At 49.1% G+C, this 19,802-nt stretch overlaps 4 protein-coding genes across 10 annotated transcripts; 2 read left to right on the plus strand and 2 right to left on the minus strand.

The window, feature by feature from the left end:
• Window positions 1-25: 25 nt before the first annotated feature.
• LOC5666919 (spermine oxidase) lies at window positions 26-2,092 on the plus strand. The gene is made up of 5 exons (XM_001688019.2): window positions 26-133; window positions 236-477; window positions 561-785; window positions 846-1,065; window positions 1,144-2,092. The coding sequence occupies exons 2-5, from the start codon at window positions 296-298 to the stop codon at window positions 2,017-2,019; spliced, it is 1,503 nt and encodes a 500-aa protein (XP_001688071.2). The 5' UTR covers window positions 26-133; window positions 236-295; the 3' UTR covers window positions 2,020-2,092.
• On the minus strand, window positions 2,070-13,299 carry LOC1270088 (uncharacterized). 7 transcript variants are annotated; one of them, XM_061642483.1, is made up of 8 exons: window positions 13,140-13,299; window positions 10,856-11,434; window positions 8,641-9,247; window positions 8,426-8,551; window positions 8,237-8,352; window positions 7,962-8,012; window positions 7,438-7,782; window positions 2,070-6,100 (listed from the first exon to the last, which is right to left on the minus strand). In XM_061642483.1, exons 2-8 carry the CDS (start codon window positions 11,004-11,006, stop codon window positions 5,985-5,987), a joined length of 1,512 nt encoding a protein of 503 aa, XP_061498467.1. In that variant the 5' UTR covers window positions 11,007-11,434; window positions 13,140-13,299; the 3' UTR covers window positions 2,070-5,984. The 7 variants fall into 7 exon arrangements, with proteins under 7 accessions (XP_061498467.1, XP_061498468.1, XP_061498469.1 ...); XM_061642484.1 differs by having other exon boundaries at window positions 10,856-11,431; window positions 13,140-13,291; XM_061642485.1 differs by lacking the exon at window positions 13,140-13,299 and adding an exon at window positions 11,504-12,711.
• Window positions 13,300-14,054: 755 nt separating this feature from the next.
• Window positions 14,055-18,318, plus strand: LOC1270087 (WASH complex subunit 5). The gene is made up of 7 exons (XM_308754.5): window positions 14,055-14,341; window positions 14,407-14,701; window positions 14,766-15,273; window positions 15,358-17,008; window positions 17,077-17,529; window positions 17,599-17,979; window positions 18,064-18,318. Exons 1-7 carry the CDS (start codon window positions 14,217-14,219, stop codon window positions 18,212-18,214), a joined length of 3,564 nt encoding a protein of 1,187 aa, XP_308754.4. The 5' UTR covers window positions 14,055-14,216; the 3' UTR covers window positions 18,215-18,318.
• Window positions 18,251-19,468, minus strand: LOC1270086 (peroxiredoxin-6). Its single transcript, XM_308753.4, has one exon. It carries the CDS (start codon window positions 19,283-19,285, stop codon window positions 18,485-18,487), a length of 801 nt encoding a protein of 266 aa, XP_308753.3. The 5' UTR covers window positions 19,286-19,468; the 3' UTR covers window positions 18,251-18,484.
• Between the last annotated feature and the right edge of the window lie 334 nt (window positions 19,469-19,802).

Consider the following 19,802-nt stretch of genomic DNA (forward strand, 5'->3'; position numbering starts at 1 on the left):
AACATTTCGACGTTTACTTTGACCTTCAACAGGTGGTTTGGTTGACAGCCGGCTACGGTCATACTTTTGTTTGTTGCCAGGGTAACCACTCACTCCCAAGAGGGGTTTTGCTTCTTCTGCCAGTCCGAAACGGGTAATTTTATCAGTTCCTGTATTAACGTTTATGCCATTCCTATCATTAAAGTGATAAGCGTGTGTCGAATAACTCACTCTCTCGCAACGAATTCTATTTCAGTATCTAGCGTGTTGCGCATATTGCTCGAAATCATTCCCTTCATAACCCTCACACGTTGCGATGGCCGGACGAACGCCAAGTGTGATAATTGTTGGTGCCGGCAGTGCAGGCATTGCCGCTGCCACACGCCTTCTGGACCGGGGCTTTCGCAATCTAACGATCCTGGAGGCAGAAAATCGACTCGGCGGTCGCATTCACTCGGTACGGCGGGGCGGCAACGTGCTTGACTATGGTGCGCAATGGTTCGTAGCTCGCGTAGGACTGTTGACCGGTTGAAGTCCTCACTGACCCCCTCCTTCTTTTCCCAACCTTTCTTCCCGCACAGGGTGCACGGTAAGCAGAACAACTTCATCTACGATATGGCCTCCCAGTACGGGCTGATCGAGGTGGAGCAGCACAAGGAGAACGATGTGTACTACAAATCGACCGGCGAGCTGGTGCCGAAGGAAACGTCCGACCGTGTGCTAGAGACGCTGCACAACCTGCTCGAAGAAGATGCCGACGGTTTGCAGTCCTACACGGGTTCGCTCGGAGCGTACTACGATCAAGTGTAAGCCTTTTCCAATTGCCAATTCTCCCAGTGATTCACATTCAGGAGCTTTCTTTGCAGGTTTTACGACGCGGTTCGGGCCGGAAAGTTTGCCGGCATCGATCAGCGCACCTGCTATCAGCTGTACCAGTTCTTTATCAAGTACCACAACACGTACAATGCCACCGATACGCTGCACGAGGTGTCCGGTGCCGGCCTGCTCGAGTTCGAAGATAACCAGGACGAGTTTCTTATCAACTGGAAGAATCGTGGCTTCCACACGCTGCTCGATTTGCTCATGGTGAGCGGGAGGAGGAACTTGGCCAGCCTTAACATGCCTCTAATCGATTCGGTGCATTTTCTTCCCCTGCAATTTCAGCGAAAGCTTCCGGAACAAAGCGGCCCACCTATACCAGTAGAAGAGTACACAAAGTTTAATCATGTCGTGAAGACTATTAAATGGAACTGTCCCGAGAACCCACACCACCACCGAGTGTCTGTAACGTGTACCAACGGTGCCACGTTCAGTGCTACCCATCTCATACTCACCGTGTCACTCGGTGTGCTGCAGGACCTGCACACCGGCTGGTTCGATCCACCCCTGCCCGAACCGAAACAGAACGCCATCCAAGGTCTGTACATCGGCACGATCGACAAGCTGTTCCTGGAGTTTGATGAGCCATTCTGGCCGCAGGACGGCAGCTGGCACGGCTTCGGGCTGCTCTGGGAATCGGCCGATCTCGAGCAGCTGCGCCACGACGGTCGCCAGTGGTTGCGCAGTGTTTGCGCCTTCTTCGTGCCGGACCGTACCGAGCGGCTGCTGGTGGGCTGGATCTACGGCCACGATGCACGCACGATGGAAGCCCTGCCGGAGGGGCAAGTGATCGATGGATTGATGTACTTGTTGCGTAAGTTTTTGCCCCATCTGCCCGTCCCGGCCGGTCCACGCTGGTTTTCGCGCAGCCGCTGGTACAGCAATCCACACTTTCGCGGTTCGTACAGCAGTCGCTCGATGCGATCGGACGCAATGCGGGCGACGGCAGCCGCGCTGGCCGAACCGCTGACAACGGAGCGGGCTGTGCCGATCGTACAGTTTGCGGGCGAAGCATCCCATCCACAGTTTTACTCGACCGTTCAGGGTGCGGTTGGAAGCGGTTGGCGCGAGGCGGATCGTTTGATCGCGCTTTACAACAACCGACCCGGGGCGGCCGATTCGGAGAACAATGGGCAGCGAACGTTAAGGGGGAAGCTGTAGCTTCAGCCGCTAACGATCCCGACAACGTTTATGCGTTGATAAAGACGTGATGATTGTTTAAAGTTTTATTGAAGACATTTTGTTTTATTCAAATAATCGATTTTTCGCACAGGGCGGGGGGTCGTGGCTTGCACTTCTCCCCTTTCTTTTCTTTAATTCTACAACGATAGAACCGTGGTAGGTAGGTGGTTTTAGGGCCTGCTCGGTGGTGGGAGAGGAGAGCTTAGTTCCGTTGTTATGACCCCTGCCTATAGCCATAATCCCTCCACACCCTAAAAAAAACTATGTAGTGCTTCTGTTTCTTTGACTGTGTTTTATCCCGTTGCATCTTTGAATGACTGTTCATGTGTTGGTGTTGGTGTGTGTGTATGATCTTAGCTTTTTCTAGGTTTTGTTTCTTCCACTTTCGCGTGAAGACGTAAAGCGGATACGCGCTGCTTATGCTATCCCGCACGTAAAGCGCCGGGCTAGAGAGAGAAAGGAAGGTTTTGTTTAAAGGGAAAGGTGAAGGAGTAAAATGTCCTTGTTCTTTCACTCGCGTTTGTAATTTCTTCTTTTTTGTTTTTGTTTTGCTGTTTCGATTTTGTCACTACATAGAAGCACTTTCGCGCTCTTTTATAACAATATATGCGTGGCCCCGCACACAACCACCACCACTGTTTACCGGAAGGGGGGAGGAAGTGGAAGGAGGAAAGAGAGTTCCTCCTCTCCTTTCCTCCCCAACCCCCCCGGTAAGCTTTGTCTCTCTATACAAATATTTATAAAACGTATCCTGGCCTAGTTTCCGCCGCGCCGAACGCCGCGCGCAGTACCACACTACTACTGAGAGTCTCTGTTTTCTCTTACACTTATAATTCGTTCAGAAATTGCATGAGCGATACCAACGCCACTGTCTGTGTCTGGCTTTTTTCCGTGTTATGTGTGTGTGTGTCTCTCTCTTGATTTTCTGTTGCACAAAACCGTTGTTCTCCCGCGGTCGAATCAATTTTCTTCGCTTCTTCCCTCTTAAAGCCTAAACTTGTGTTTACCACCGAAGTAATGTTGTACCATAAAGTTCTTCCCTTCTCTACCGTGCATCTCTCTCTCTGCATCGATCGGTTGTTTGCATTTTTTGGTTGCTACCTTTTCCCCTCTGTCGGCTGTTCATTTTTCTTTTTTGGCCAATTAGTTTGCACATGTTAAGGAGATGTTTTACAAAACACACTTTTGAGGAACACACGAGAGCGGGATATTATAGTGAAAAAAAGGGGGGATTTAATTTATAAAGAAAAATACATGCTAATAATATTTAAAAAAAACAACTACACACACCCAATCATGTAAAGAAATGTAAATGGGGAAAAGGGGGCTTACTGCTAGCGGGAAAGAGAAGGATGATCGTACCAGCATACTACTCTCATCATCCACCCCCGACCACCCGACCACTTTAACGCTGTCTCATTCTGGCAAGAGTCTCGATGCGAAAGAGAGAAACTCAATTGTTGTATAAATTAAATTATAAGCTAATTTGGGCCACCATCATCACCTAATTAAAAATCTCGCTCACTTCCCAAACGGACAGAGGTAGAGCAGTGTGGGGTTGGTGGTACCACTCTTCCCCCGCTCCGTACGCGTATGACACTGACGAGATGACACCACACACCACCACGCCGTTTTTATGCAGTGATGTTGTAATGTATAAAAAAAAGCTTACATATTAGGGGGAGGTTGTTTTTCTTCGTTTGCTAAAATTCCTTCTTCAAACAGCGTCCACTATGGTCTGTGTGAGCAGTGGACACACACGACGACCATGTGGTGGTGCCGGTGTTTGAGAGATTTTGATAAAAAATTAAATTTCAATTACGAAACCGTTGCCAGAATGAAAGAGACAACAGCCGAGAGTGGTTGGCTGTGTGGTGGGTGGGTGGTAGAGTGGGTGGCATTTGAAAAGGACCTTCAGAAGCCCGCGTTTCGTACGCCTCAATGTACAATGGAAGGAGAAAAAGAAAGCATTTTGAGCATTTAGATGTTCGATTTCTTTGTCTGGTTGCATTGTATTTGTGCGACGGTATAAGTTACGTACATTTTTCTTCCCTTTTCTGAGTTGTGCCGAAAACACACACACACACACTTGCGCACACTAAAACAATTGCTCGCGCTGATAAAAGCTAGCACATTTTCCAATTCCAAAAATAAAACCGAAACAGATAAAATTTAATATAGGAAAAGGGACTCCAATGAAAGTAAGCCTCTACCACCGTTCCCCACAGTAATTTCTTAACATGGCAGGAAGAGGCAGGTTGTTTAACTTTTGCTTTTGCAATTTAGAATTGAAAGAATGTAATAGATAGATTGCAAATGAGAAAAAAAGCATTTCACCCACTGCCACCGTTATGTACAATATAACACTTTCGTGTTTGGGAGATGAAGTGGGGGATTGATGTGAAAAAAAAAACATAGTGAATTTATAAATTGCCTCTTCAGTCTTACTGGCGATCCGGGTGGTTGTATATAAAGAGTAAAACTGGTTGTTTGCGTAAATATATAACACGGAACGGGGAGCGCGCACCAGAGAATGCATCTGTTAGATACGCTTAAAGCAATAGAAAACACGCTTCACGCACGTACAAACGAATGGTACGTACCACCTGAGGTGGGGATAATTTCATCCGCTATACATCAGAACAGATATCAACAGATTGACAAGTACAACTGGTTGACAATTGATGTTGACCAACTGAAACCCTTCTGTGTCAATCATATTCTCTCTGTATGTCAAGGTAATTAACAACACTTTTGCAAAAGATCTCGACAGAATCTCAACGTAATTACAATCGTGGTGACTGTATGTGTGTGTGTGCAAGCGCCTTTCCATAAACAACTGTGTATCACTAGAAAGGTGTTATCATCGAGTGTGTGTGTGTGTTTTGAGGGATGAGCGATGTTCAAGCAAACCCGCATATGCTCGGAAGCAAACCATTTTGTTCGTGTTCTTGTGTCTCGATCGCTGGGATCGAAAACCTGTACGCTATCGTTCATGCCCATACTTCCAAGGCTCTTATCCTTTCGCTCGTCCTGTTGTCATATATTCCGTTGAAAAGAACTATTGATTTGATAAAAGTATAAGTGTGTGTGTTTGTGTGTGCTTTTTTATATCGGTGTGCTTACTCGATACAGTGTGCAACTCTCTTTGAATGCGTTGGCGGTCGCTAAAAAAGAAGAAGAAAATATAGCCTAACGTAACTATTTTAACGACCAATTGGTAGCAGTGACTTTACCAAAGCTCAAGGTACGGTGTTCTCGTTTACACTAAATAAACTAACCCACACAACAGAGTTCTGCCTCACTCTTTCGCTCTTTCCTCTCTCTCTCCATAGTTTAAACATAACTGCGTAAGCGCCTTCAGATGTACGATACTTTCAACTAAAATGAATGTTTTCTTCTACATTCCGGCCTCTCGTTCGCTTACTCACACATTACACAAAGGGGAGGGGAGGCATACAGATATATCCATATATACACACATTCTCTGCTGCTGCTAACGTCAAATAAGAGTTTGCTTCATGTTTGCTTCGACATTTGATGACTCTACCACAAAGCTGGTGGTCCCTTCTCACCAGACCAGCACTGCAAGCCCATCCTCCCAATAACCACAACGTAAAACACCACATGGCTGCTGCTGCTTCTTTGCGCAACGGAGTTTGCACACCGAAAGGGAGAAAGAATCGGGATATGGGGGAGGGGAAGGAACAACCACCATCTACCGGAAGGGTAGCTGATTACAGCAAAACAGAACGAAAAACGCCATCCACATCGTCATCCAATGAACTGCAAGGAAAAAACGCGCCACAAAATGCTGTATTGTGCTGGTTCCTCTTCCGCGTGCGTAGTCCGGTGGTGGCTGGTTTCTGCGCCTGTTGTGGTTCACCACAGCTCAAACAATCGTTTCTCGGTAGGACTCTCTCGCTCTCGCTCTCGCTCTCTCTCTAATTCCCCAGCACGTGCACATCGTCCTGTTCCTTTTCCCGCTGGCGTACGGCAACCGCAGTTTCCACCAACAAGTATAAACACTTGAATTGATCCTTATCGTCACGGATTACACCTGTGGGACAGTGGGAGAAAAAGGATGAAACGAATTAGCAATCTTCAGGTGTGAAAACATGCCGTGCGCGTTGCAATGTGGTTTTAGGGGAAAGCGGCGTAAAATGGACCTGTTAAGGATTGTGGTCTGTATCTTATTGGTATAACCACTTTACACTGTTATTTCGACGGATACTTCAACGTCTTATTCATGAAAAACAATCACAAGTTTGCGCATTACAGGGTTTCCCAGGAGTTTTCTTAGCTATGGGACACTTTATTGACTCTTTCTTCCGTGAAATGAACATATTGTAATGTGAATTGAACTCTATAGCACCCTTATTGGGGAAATCGAATAGGAATTTCAATAGAACCTGTCCAAATAGGGTCCTATTGGATTAACTCAAAGAACTGTCCTACTACGAGAACCGCTGGAAAATCCTGTAACAAATATATATGCTTAAAATGAGTTTAAAAATCAACGTCATATATTGTGAAAATGTTTTGATCGGGGTAAAATGGTCTTGCTATTGGACAAAATTGTCTTACACGAAACGTAAAAACACATCAAAACAGGATCAAAATCGACCACAACATTGGACTTTAGGCTTTGGTTTAAGCTATTGCATCATGGTAGAATTGTGAGAGTAGAGATTTTAACTTTAGTATTCAAGTGCTTTGTTGAATAATTTAGTAAAATGCTGAAATACTTCAATAATTCACGTGTTGTTAGTAATTTTTCTTGTCAATATAGTATACATTCAGCACAGTTTTATTTATGTAAAGCGACCTTAGCTTATACCACAGCCTCATCATGTTGCTCCTGTCAAAACATACCGATCATTTTGTCGCAACATTTTACAAACTTTAACTTTAAAAACAAATAAATAAATTAAAATAGTTACGTTTTTACACGTAACTCATAGAAAAATACCATGTGCCTGGGTACACGTTCTTTTTGTACTCTAATTATTTGTTCAATTCTTACGAAACCTTTTCAAGACAGTGAAAATTACATCGTTTTCAGCAAACATTTTATATGATAATTTATTCGCCTATTTTGACATTTTTGCTTATGAAACGTTCATTGTATTTGATGTTTTTCAATCTTTAAAAACATTTTTCAATCTTTAAAAACATTTTTCAATCATTAGAAGGCATTAGAAACGTGTGACTATGCCAATAATGTAGGTGACCATTTCGCTCCACCTCACCATTTTCCCGGTTCCCGTACTTGTTCCAGTACTAACGGGATACACAACCACACACGTCCCCTTGCACACCGTTTGCCGCTTACTCTATACTGCTGCTACTGCCACTTCGCCTCCTATCTCCCCTTCGTCACGATAAACAACTTACCTTTTACCTTGACCGCCGTCGTGGTGTGCGCGTTGGTGTTCTGGGAGTTGTTGTTGTTGTTGTTGTTCGCGTTTCCAGCATTGTTGTTGTTGCTGCCGCTCTGCACGAGCGTTATCGTCTTGGTGTTCGAGTCGCCGAGCGATGTCGCGGTCACGGTCGCCGTCTTGCCGCTGCTCGTCACGACGGTCAGCTTTTTCGGACCGACCTTCAGGCCGCCCTGCAGCGGGACGGCCGTCAGGTTGCCACCGAGCTTCAGCGTACCGAGCGTGGTACTGCCGCCCTGTGACGTGCTGATCGCGTTACTGCCGGCATTCGACTGGCCGATAATTACTCGCTGTACACCTCCTGAGGGGGAAATGAAAATCAATTATTAATCACACATTTGCACAAAAAAAACAAAACGGGACACGGAATAGAAAACAACAGTGATATAAATAAAAAGCAATAAAATTTCATTTTTCACATTGAGAAGAATTGAGCACAAAACTGCTTGCACATAACGCTTGAGTTATAGAAAAAAGTACCTGGTGTAGTTGTAATTATTTTAGCAGCAGTCATCGTTACAGTTGGCCGAACTGCATTCGATGTCATCGAAATTGATTCGTTTTCACAAATAGTAGTAGCATTGGGTGTTTTTTTCAATCAACAAAAGGAAATGAGAAAGTAAAATTCAATTAATGCTACAATTTGTTGCGCTGCCTTTTCCAACACACCGTGCTTCCCATACCAGAAAACTTGACTGTGTTTCTGTTTGTGTGTGCAAATATGGTTTTGTTTTGCCTTCCCCACGCTCGCTTACCTGAAACGTTAGTCGACGACTGCTGTAAGGGTATATTCGCGAGATTGGTGTGTGTCGTCGTGGTAAAAAACTCATTCTCTCCTCCATCCGATGCGATAACTTCCTCTTCCGTGATTCTGAAAAGACAAAAGTACAACCGAAACCATTAGGGTACGAGCTCGTTGTATGGCAAAAACACAAAGCACTCACTCTTCCGGAATTTCATCATCCTTTTCATTCGCGTAGCGAATCATACCGTCCCATTCGCCCTGTTCCGTGACTGGAATCTCCTCTTCGCTTTGCGCGTACTCATACTCAATGTTGCTGTCATCCGAGCTGTAGTGAGAGAATGAGGAACCAAACAGGGCCAACAAAAGATCGTTAATTTCGCATCCGACCCCGTTTCCGATTGCCGAACAACTTACCGATAGATGATGTGATCTTCAAAGTCCACATCTTCCTCCACCTTCACCAGCCCGGACGGTGTCTGCACGTACTGCTGCCCGTGGCTGGTGATGATCTGTGGCACACCGTCCTCGATCACCTCCTCCTCCTCGATGATCTCCTCCGTCGCGCCGACAATGACCTCCGAGGCGGGGCTCATCGCGAGCGGATTCATCCCGTCGAGCCCCACCATCTGGCCGCTCAGCTTTTTGCCCCGCCGCGAGATGGTGTAGTGCATCGGGTCGTGCCCGTCCCGGCGAATCATCTCCGGCAGGATGCGTCTCCGCGCGTTGATGAACCAATTGCACACCTGCAGCACGGTCAGATTGGCTTCCTGCGACAGCGTCAGCTTCTCCGCATCGGTCGGGTACGCGTTGAACCGGTGCTCGTACAGCCATCGCTTCAGGATCTTTACCGACTGCTTTGGCAGGTTGCCGCGCCGCTTGCGGCTCGAGCTTTGGTTGCTGGAGTTCATCGTATCATTACCGTCCGCCTCGCTCTTGTACGTAATGTCGCCCAGCGTGTGCTCCTGGTCCGAGCCCTCCGTATCGTCCGCGCTCGACGCATGCTGGAAATGGTAGTCTTGGGCTGCTTGACCGACCAGGAGATGAAAGAAGAAAAAAAACAACGTTATCAAACGATACTTGATGAGTGTAAACATGCAAATGGGCGCCGGCGGCGGCGAAAACAATCTCGAATTGGCAGCACAACAATACAAATGATAATACATGTCCGGCCCGTCCGTTCCCTCCTCTCCCCCCGTCGCACAAGCATAACAATCAAAACATAAACATGAAAACAGAAAGCCACCAAAGAGACAACTTTCAACTCCAGCTGACGAACGAAATGTGTCAAATGTGACAAACCAACAAGCATCACACAACCACCACCACAGCAGGCAGCGGGCAGCGGTTGTTGCGGTGATATTTGCGGCGACACCAGCACACCAACACTAACGCGTTGCCGACCAACGCGACCAATTGTATGCATGTGTGTGCGTGTTTGACGCGTGACGGCTTGTGTCAGTCAATCAAAGCGGGACTGCTGCTGCCCGTTGCCCTTTGGAGCATTTTTAGCAGAACAAAGTTTGTTGTTGCTACACGGCGGTAGGCGTCGTCTGTGTGCGTGCCATCAGGAAGCACTGCCGATGACAGCAGTAGCAGCAGTTTCAAAAACAGTCCCCGTTATTTCTAGCCCCGACAGTTTATTTCTAGCTTATTCAAAAGATTTGTTGGTCAATTTGTCATTTCCTAGCTTGAGAAAAACTATTTTATTATCTACTTTAAATATATATTATCTGCCTATCTACCTTTACAACATGATTAATAGAGCTCACCAATACACAGAGACAATCAAGAGCAGTATAGAGTAGGGTTTTTCGATATAAACAACACATATCTATCTACATCACCCCTCTCACGTCTGTACATACATGTAAATCTAATCTAATTGTATAGCCCTTTACTACAGAAATCTTTACTTATTACCATTTCAACAAAAAATCATTCTAATAAACGCACATAAAAGCGCAAAACAATTCATCCAAATCCCCACGAAAGCTCTGCTGCGATTAGCTGCTGAGGGGCTTCGTTTTCCTTTGTTGCTGGCATTATTTCACCGCCGCCGGACGCCATATTGGATTCGCTCAAAATGTCACCCTGACAGCCAGCAGTCCCGCAGGAAAGCGCTGCTGTTTTCCATCGATTTCTTTACCCTTTTTGAACCACTTTTATGGCCACTTTTTCGATTTTTAGCAAGTTTTCATCCATCCATACTCAAATACCATAATTGAATTGCTTGAAAATAGACCCCCCAAGAGTATTAGCGCACACAACATAGCATCAACACACTGTGACATTAGATCTGTCTCCCCCCGCTCCTCTCCAGCCGGACACGACCAGCTTTCCCTTTCCCCCCGTGTTGGCTCTAACAGTCTATTTACAGTCATCTTTTGACGTTGAAAATTATGCAATCCCATTTTGATAGTTCGGCTTCTTGTTTACGAACAGCACAGAGCAGCCGGAGGGGATAGACGACCAAAGCCATCACAAATTGCCATCACACACAGTGCGAGGGAAAACTAGACGAAACACAGGCCCTCCGTCTGTCACACCGGTGGGGTTGCGCGTTCCATGGAAGTAAAAACAATCCCCTCTAACAACTCTTCTAGCGAACTGGCAAAACCCTTTTACGTACCTTCGTTTTCCTGCATCAGCAGCTTGGTCTGAAAGTTGGCCTCCCGCACCATGTCGCGCACGTCCCGCTTCAGTGTGCCCGTGCCGCCCGTGGTCAGCACGGTTGTCGATTCCATCGGGACCATCGTGATCTCGAACTCCTCATGGTGCATCTCATCTGGAGAGAGGATAACCTCCGTCTCCACGATTTCCTCTATTTCCTCAATTTTGAGGCCGTTTGCGTATCCGGGGGGTGTCAGCGAGAAATCACACGCACGCCGTCGGTGCCCGTAGCCCTTTCACTGCACTCTAATGCCTTCGGAAAGGCATACACACACACACACCACACTGTGCCACCAACCGCACGGCAGCCGTGTGTCCTTTTGCTGGCTGCTGTCCTCTCTCTCGTGGGTTTCCCGTGGTGCGTCGCTGCTGCTGCGCTTCACACTTCTAGTCGCTTCGACGAAGTTTTCGGGGTGGCGTTTTATCTTCTGCACCACACTTCCGAGATATGTGTTTGGTCACTGCTTTCGATTTCTGATCCGCTCCCTACAGTCGCTCTTGCTGTGGCACGAACACAAAATACGGAAGGGGATAGCTGCTGCGGGAGGAGAGAGCAAAAATGAAACTCCAACCACCGTTTTTCGTTTGAAACACCCCACACACGCACGGTTTGCTATGAATGTGGCACCCCGCTTTTCCACTGGGACCACGAATTGCTCTCTCACTGCTGGCCAACCGGCCCTGGCTACCACTGCCACATCAACCTTTTGCTACCATCAATCGCAGCAACATTATCAAGCCATGGCTGGCTCGTCGCTTGGGATTGAATTAGTCCGCTCTAACGCGAAGTGGAATGTTTCCAAATATTCTCGTTTTTGTGTGTTATTTAGCTGTCAAATATTCGATGGACAGTGGAGAATGCGTGAAGAGCGTATGTGTATGTGTGTGCGTGTCTGCTAGGGGCCAACCGATCGCCACTTCGGAACTGTCAGCACTGACAACGCGTTGCCTTGCACGAACGCGGCAAAAATGCAGCATCGACTGCAGGGAAAAGTACAAAATGGCGGCGGTGCGTCCGCTTCCACAGCCAAGGCGTACAGGCGTATCGGTGTGTGCGTGCAATGTGTCAGCTGTCTGTCAAAGGGGGCCCCGTTTGCGTGCCCCGTTCTACATATGTGTTATGTCAAATTAAGCAAAAATGTTTTTTTCTAAAAAGATTTGATAATAAAACTAAAGACACCAAAAAATGTTTGATTGTGGCGTTATGCTGATTTTTTTAAAATTAAGTTATTGCTTAATTATGGAATTGACGATAAATTGTCGACAGTGAAATACACCACCACATGCGCAGACACGGCCGCAGGCACGCACACGCACAAGCGCGCTTTGATGAATGTGTTTGCCAATAACGGCAGCATGACAGCCCCTGTCAACCAGGGAATCGAAGCTACAAATGTCCAAGGTTGGCGCACCAATTGTTTACGAAATTTGCTGAATGTTTTAACCCATACAATGCATCGTTTGTAGGTTTTCTGTAACTTTCATATGATCTCGTTTGATGGCAAAAAGTGCCCATCCAACCCTAGCCAATCCTAGACCCAACAGGGAAATCCAAAATGGCTTCCTCGCGCGGCTCCGGAGCAGCGCGTAGCCGTGCCGTTTGAAAAGTGTAGCCTTTCATTAGACAAAGCTTCACTCGGAGTAATCGCGACAAACATAAATAACAAACACCACCCTTCGGGGTTGGCATTAGAACACTGAGGGCAATTTGCTCGCGCGCGCCGAAAATGAAATGTCACTCAAAATCATCAAATGTCCCTTCCAAACACCGTTTTGCCCCCTTCCTAACAGCACACAAACACACGCACACATCTATACACAGCAGGGCCGTAGCAGGAGGGAAAGCTTTTACGCGTCAAGCTTCCCGAAATGACGGCTCGTGCTCGGGCGCAAAAACGAGACGTACACCATCTATCAAAAATCGTTTGTTTACACTTCATTTCAACCAGCGCGCATAGGACGACTGGGGCACAGTTAGGACTTTCCGGATGTTGCTAGAATGCAGCAATTAGATAAAGGCTGCAGGAGAATAAAGCCACTTTTCATTTCTGCGCTCCCACCCCCGGGAGGCAAGCGCACTTGCCCGTCGCTCTATCTCGCTCACTTGCACGGCATCACGCACAGCTCCATCGCGCGCGCCGAGGAAAACGGGGACCCCTTTTTCCGACGACCGTCCGTCGGTGTCACGGGTGGAAAGCGGGGCAGCACAACACATTCACCGACGAGCGTAACGATACACTTACCTTTTGCGGCTGCGGAACTGCACGGAAATCGACACACGACCAGCAAATTGTTGATGTAAAAAATCCGGTCTACAACTTTTCCAACAGGCAAAGACGCCAATCGGGCGGATTATTTCTTCTGGCTGCGGGTCCGATAGCTGTCAGAATGGCAGTAGGTGTCAGTTTGACGTTTGTGGCCGCGCGTGCCTTGCACAGTGGTCGCAGGTGTTATACGTAGGACAGTACAATTCAAAACAAAAGCGGAATACAGGTAGTCCCCGAGATACACCCCAAATCGTGAGCACGTACTTCATAGCTGATTTGGGGCTGTTTAATGAAAAATCGTTCCGATGTTGTACTTTGTGGGTGATGAAGAGATGAAGCGGTACTTTGTGGAGGCATGAAGATTTTTAACAAACATTCGGTACTCTTCGGTACAAGCATTCGGTTCTCGGTATTGAGTGAAGTGACGGTGATTTTTTTTTTACTAAACTATGTGAAATTCAAGAGCATTTAGAGTTTTAAAATAAACGTGCACATACAAAATACAATTCGTGTTGTTTATTTCATTGATGACGCCTTGCTTGAAAATAAAACAAACAAAAATCCCCGGCACCCTGGCGTAAGGAAGCTGATTAAGCGCTATTTAGAAGGACCGCCTGGAACTTTGATGCTGTTTGATGTCTACTGCAAAGGGCGAATTAAAGCAGCGATCTTTAGCTTGCGAAAATTGGCTGCTCGCTGGCTCCCCGGGTAGCCCGGTTGCCTGGAATATGATGATTTTTTTTTTTGGTTGCCTGTGACAGGGTTAAAAGCAAAAGTCATGATTTTTATTCTTGCTCATTTTGGCATACACACTGTTCTACCTGCATATACACTGGAAACGTTTCAACTCAACCCTGCGCAACCCAAAACAATTAGCTCAATTTTTGTGCGCGCGTGTGTGTGCGTGTATGATTGCCTTCTTTTACTTCCCTCCATTCGTCCGTGCTGTTCTTTCTTTTCGTGTTTGTGTTTATCAAATTATGAATCAGCCGTGCTGAACAACACCAGCAATATAGAACGGACCACTTCTCGTCACCCTTCCCGGGCACGACGATGGCGACCGAATTCCTCGCCGAAAACAATGTGTGCGGCCAGACGATCCTGCAGATCGTCGCGGAAGGCAACACCATCATCTGCGAGCTGCTGCGGCTGAAAGATTACGTGCCGGAACTGTTCTAGTAGGTGTTGGATGTAATAAGAGGCTAGTTCCCACTAAATGGCAATCTTTCCCCCTCTATTGCAGCCTAAGAACGAAGGAAGAGCAGCAAAAGTATGGCGAGATAGTGAAGGACTTTGGCTACTTTCAAATCGCCGACGCGCAGGAGGCAAAGATCGAGGCGGACGAACGGCTCCGGCTGCTCGACGAGGAGCTGCGGGAAAACTACATCGTCACGCTGAACCGGTTCTACATCGTGTTCGAAAGCATCCACAAGTACGTGAAGGACCTGAACACGTTCATCGAGGAGCTGAACGCAGGCCTGTTCATCCAGCAGTCGATGGAAAAGGTGTTCCAGGACGCGGAAGGAAAGCAGCTAATGGTATGGGGGGGAGCAGGGGACTTTTGTGGCATGGGGCTCCTCACTAATTGCCCACCCATTGCAGTGCGAAGCGCTGTACCTGTACGGCATGATGCTGCTCGTAGTCGACCTGCACATTCCCGGCATCGTACGCGAACGCATCCTGGTGGCGTACAATCGGTACAGCGCGCTGAAAACGCACAGCGACAGCAGCATTGACGAGGTTTGCAAACTGCTCCGCTCTACCGGCTTCAACGATGGGCCGGCGGGAAGCGTCGCGGGACGTAAGGCGGCGGCGGCGACTAGCTACCCGGAGGACTTTTTCGCCCGCGTCCCGATCAGCGCACTGTACATCGAGCTGGTGATTGGGCGACTGCGATCGGACGATGTGTACAACCAGATAGCGGTGTACCCGTTGCCGGAGCAACACTCCACAGCACTCGCGAACCAGGCCGGCATGCTGTACGTGTGTCTGTTCTTTTCCCCCAAAACGCTCCACCACCAGCCGGCCCGGATGCGCGAAATCGTGGACAAGTTTTTCTCCAACAATTGGATCGTTTCGCTCTACATGGGCATTACGGCGAATCTGATAAGTATGCAAACACACACATTGCGGTCGTTCCCTTTGGCTCTCCGCTTAAAAAGGATTTTTGTCATTTACATTCTATCCCCTCCAGGTGCCTGGGAACCGTTTAAAGCGGCCAAAACGGCCCTCACCAACACGCTCGACAACGGCAACCTTAAAGAGGTGTGCCACCGGCACCGCCAATCGATGGACACGCTGCTCAACCGCACCCGCAGCATACTGCGCGAGGGCAACCTGACCGAGCAGAACCTGCTCGACCACATGCCAAAGGTGATGGGGCTCGTGCGCGACTGCAACATTACCGTGCGCTGGGTGATGCTGCACACGAGCAGCACCAACACACTGGACAGTGCGGCACCGGCCGCCGCCTCCAAGCGGTGCCGCCAGGTGCGGGAGCTGATCGAGCAGGAGCTCGACTTCCGCGGCGTGGTGTTTTTCGAGCTGCTGCTCAACACCAGCCAGCTCGAGCTGAAGGTGCGCGAAATGCTGAAGCGTCTGCTCGCGGAACGGGACGATCGGTGGGCGGACTATCGGCGCGAAGCGACCGACCGCATGCAGGACCTGGCGGATGCGTTTTCCGGCGCCCGCCCGTTCGTGAAGACGCGACCGAACGACAGCTTGAGCCGCTGTTTCGCCAACATCCGCAAGGAGATCGACGGGTTGAGCCGGGAGGAGCGGCAGCTTAGCCAGACGGGCCGCACCATCATACAGCTGCTGCAGGCACTGGAGGAGGTGCAGGACTTTCACGGCCTCAGCCGGAACATGCAGGTAAAGCAGCACATCGTCGAGACGCGCCAATACCTGCACGAAATGTTCCACACGATCAGCATCAAGGAGAACGATCTGATCAATCTGCAGCTGATCGGGGACTTTAGCTACGCCTGGCGGCTGATCGACGGCTACACCGCGATGATGCAGGAAAACATACGCCACCAGCCCCGGCTGGTGATAAAGCTTCGATCGACCTTTCTGAAGCTTGCCTCGGCACTCGAAATCCCACTGCTGCGCCTGAACCAGGCGGAATCGGAACATCTGATCGACGTTTCGCGCTACTACAGCAACGAGCTGGCGAACTTTGTCCGCAAGGTGGTGCAGATCATCCCGGAGACGATGTTTGCCCTGCTAGCGCAGATCGTCGATCTGCAGACGAACGTGCTGCGCGAACTGCCGGCCCGGCTGGAGAAGGAGCGCATGAAGGAGTACGCCCAGTTCGAGGAGCGGTTCCAGATCGCGAAGCTTACCTACACACTGTCCACGTTCACCGAGGGCATACTGGCGATGCAGACCACGCTCGTCGGCGTCGTCGAGCTGGACTCGCGCAAGCTGCTCGAGGATGGCATCCGGCGCAAGCTGGTGCAGAACGTGGCGGAAGCGTTCCACGCGCAGCTAGTGTTCGGCCAGAAGGGCAAGGAGTCGGAGCTGTACGCAAGGCTGGACTCGCTGCACCGGATCATTCACGGGTACCGGCGTTCGTTCGAGTACGTGCAGGACTATCTGAACATTCACTGCATGCGCATCTGGAACGAGGAGATGGCGCGCATCATCCGCTTCAACGTGGAGAAGGAATGTCAACCGTTTCTGAAGGAAAAGCCGACGCAAGGGATGGTGGATGGTGAGCCAGCGGCGGCGGAGGGTGGTGGTGGTGGTTTGGTGCCAATTCCCGTCTATCAACCGGTCGACATGACATCGGTCAACTTTATGGGACGATTAGCGCGGGAGATACTGCGCATTACCGATCCAAAGTGAGTTTAAAATGAAGGTCGTGTTGACGCTCGCTTCTAACTCCCTTTTTCCCCCCGCTTTCTTTTAGGACCACAATCTACATCGACATCTGCTCGAGCTGGTACGACTACAAAACCCACAAGCTGCTGCTGACGAACAAGTTTGCGAGCAAAATTAACGAAACCTTCGGCCCGGCCGGACTGATCGGGCTCGATCGGGTGTACGGGGCGATGCTGAAGGCGGAGCTGCAAACCCTGCTCGCCACCATCCAGCGGAAGGTCCAGCACGAAGGCAACTGGAGCGACGTGCTGACCGGCATCAAGACGGACCTCGAACGGGCCGACATAGTAGAGACTCCAGCCAAAAGCTATAGCGGCTTCATCTCGAGCGTGGCCCGCTTTTTCAGCACCAGCAACGTCGGCGATTGGCTGCTGAAGGTGGGCCAGAAGCAAACGCTCCGGGGCCAGATAGCGCTCGAGCTGAACTGTAGCTGCAAGATAAGGGCCACCAAGCTGGAAGCTTCCCTGCGCACGTTGAACGAGTACGACACCACTTCTCGCACCTGTGTCACCCAATTGGTATAACTTCTTCTTCTTTCTTTCATTTCCAGTGCCATACTGCTTGAGTTTCAGCGCCACCAGCTGGATGAGAGCGCCCCAATACCAACGGCTGAGCTAGTGGCGGAACTCAACACCTATCTGCTGTACGCGGGACTGTACGATCCTTACCGCAAGGTGTACGTAAAGCAGGACGTTGCACCACGCTTCCTGCCACTGTTGCTGTTCCTGCTGCTCGTCACAACCCTGCCCAAGCTACAGTACATGGAGAATGTGGACAGTTTGGTGGCGAAGAAGAAAAGCGAATCGATCGATGGCCATCCGCTTACGATCGGGCTGCTCACGGTGCTGCGGCAGTTTGATGCGTCCGAGACGGACATGTTCCTGCAGTACCTGTGCCAGTACGTGCTCTCGTTCGTGCAGGGAAATTTGGAGTAAGTAATGGAGAAGGGAGGGAAGATTGCTTTAGAACTCACTCACATTTACATAAAATGTTGTTTTTCTTTACGGTTTTGCAGAGCGAAAAATGCCGTCGGAGCGGAGCCATTGGCCGCGCTACGGTTTTTGGAAATCTTTACCCGAGTGGCCGACATTCCGCGAAGCTATCTGGAGCAGTATCTGTCCGAAATCATCCTGGATCAGTACGTGTTTGCGGTGGAAGTGAAATGACGACTGTCTTCTTTCTTTAAGCTATTCCAATAAGAATTTGTTAATAAGTTAACGGACGCTTTAAGCGCCGAGAAGAGAAATATATTTTTCCCCCGCCTATCCAACTATTTGTTGTAAATCCAATGTACAAAAATGCAAATTTGTTCCAATCACTACCACGTGACCCGAATTTCACCCGAACATTAATCTACTGGCGCCGATACGTACCAATGGTTGCAATTTTAAGTATCTTTAGTGTTAAATTCCTCGCATATGACACCCCACATGGCGTCAGTTAGGGCACTCGGTTTTGCGTAGATACTGCTTGCCCGACGGTAGCGTGACACTGTCCACGCCGGCAGGAAACAGTGTGGCCAGCTGATCCGCCGGAACCGTCGGCTGTACCATGCAGCTATCGCCCGGCATCCAATCGGCCGGCGTTGCCACCCGGCGTTTGTCCGTCAGCTGCATCGAGTCGATGGTGCGCAGAATTTCCGCAAAGTTGCGCCCGGTCGTTGCTGGGTAAAGGATAGAAAGGCGCAGCTTTTTGCCCGCATCGATCACAAACACAGCGCGGCAGGTTAGGGGAAGACCCGCCGATCCTATCTCGTCCCGGTCCAGCATGTTCAGCTTGACGGCCAGCTCGCGCTTCGAATCGTCAATGATCGGGAAGGGAAATGGGTCGGCTGCGGCCAGCTGGCCGTACGCCTTGATGTCCTCGATCCAGCCACGGTGTGACTCGACCGTATCGCAGGACAGGGCAATCGGTTTCACGTTGCGCTTGGTGAACTCGGGCACCAGCTTGGCCACCGCCGCCAGTTCCGTCGTGCAGACGGGCGTGTAGTCGGCGGGGTGCGAAAACAGGATAGCCCAGCCGTCGCCGATCCACTGGTGGAAATCGATCGGCCCGATGGTGGTGTCGGCGGTAAAGTTGGGGAACGGATCACCGAGATTTAGCGACATTTTGCGGGATGCCGGTGCTGTGCTGATGCTTTTTGTGCGAACTTGTACAATTACAAATGGAGCGCAGACAGGGTGAGCTTTCTCGAATGTCAACAACAGAACGTCAACAGCTGACAACGAGATGCGCATCTTGGGGTATTATACCCGGTTGGGAACGATTTTTAAAATATTTAATTATTTTTAAAAGGAAAAAAAAAACACAAAAGATGAGATGCGTAACGCATTTCAAGAATTCATGGAAATACTGTTAAAAAACGGTTAATTTTCCATGTTTCAAACACTGTAGCCCACGAGCGCGCAGTAGCTCAGTTTTCTTCAGGGCTGAGTGTGATGCTTGATTTAAAATGACCGTTGATCGGCGTGCAATCAATCTGCACAGGATTTGAATCCTTCCAAGCTTGAAACAGTCCTAAAATTGTTAAAGCATTGTTATTGGTGTAAATAAATGTAGGGCCGAACGTAAATGAAGTGCGTTCGCCGCGGCAGTAAACAGTAGAATAGTTCCACAGAGATATACAACAGTGATGTGCTCTTTGGAGCGCATCCACGATTCCGTTCTGACTCCAAGTATTGTCAGTCCGATTCCGATTCCGGTAAAATCCGAACCACTAGTTCCACCCGGAGTCGGAGTCGTTCGGAATCGTTC

The sequence above is a fragment of the Anopheles gambiae genome, chromosome 2, assembly GCF_943734735.2.
Source record: "Anopheles gambiae chromosome 2, idAnoGambNW_F1_1, whole genome shotgun sequence".
Classification (NCBI taxonomy): domain Eukaryota; kingdom Metazoa; phylum Arthropoda; class Insecta; order Diptera; family Culicidae; genus Anopheles; species Anopheles gambiae.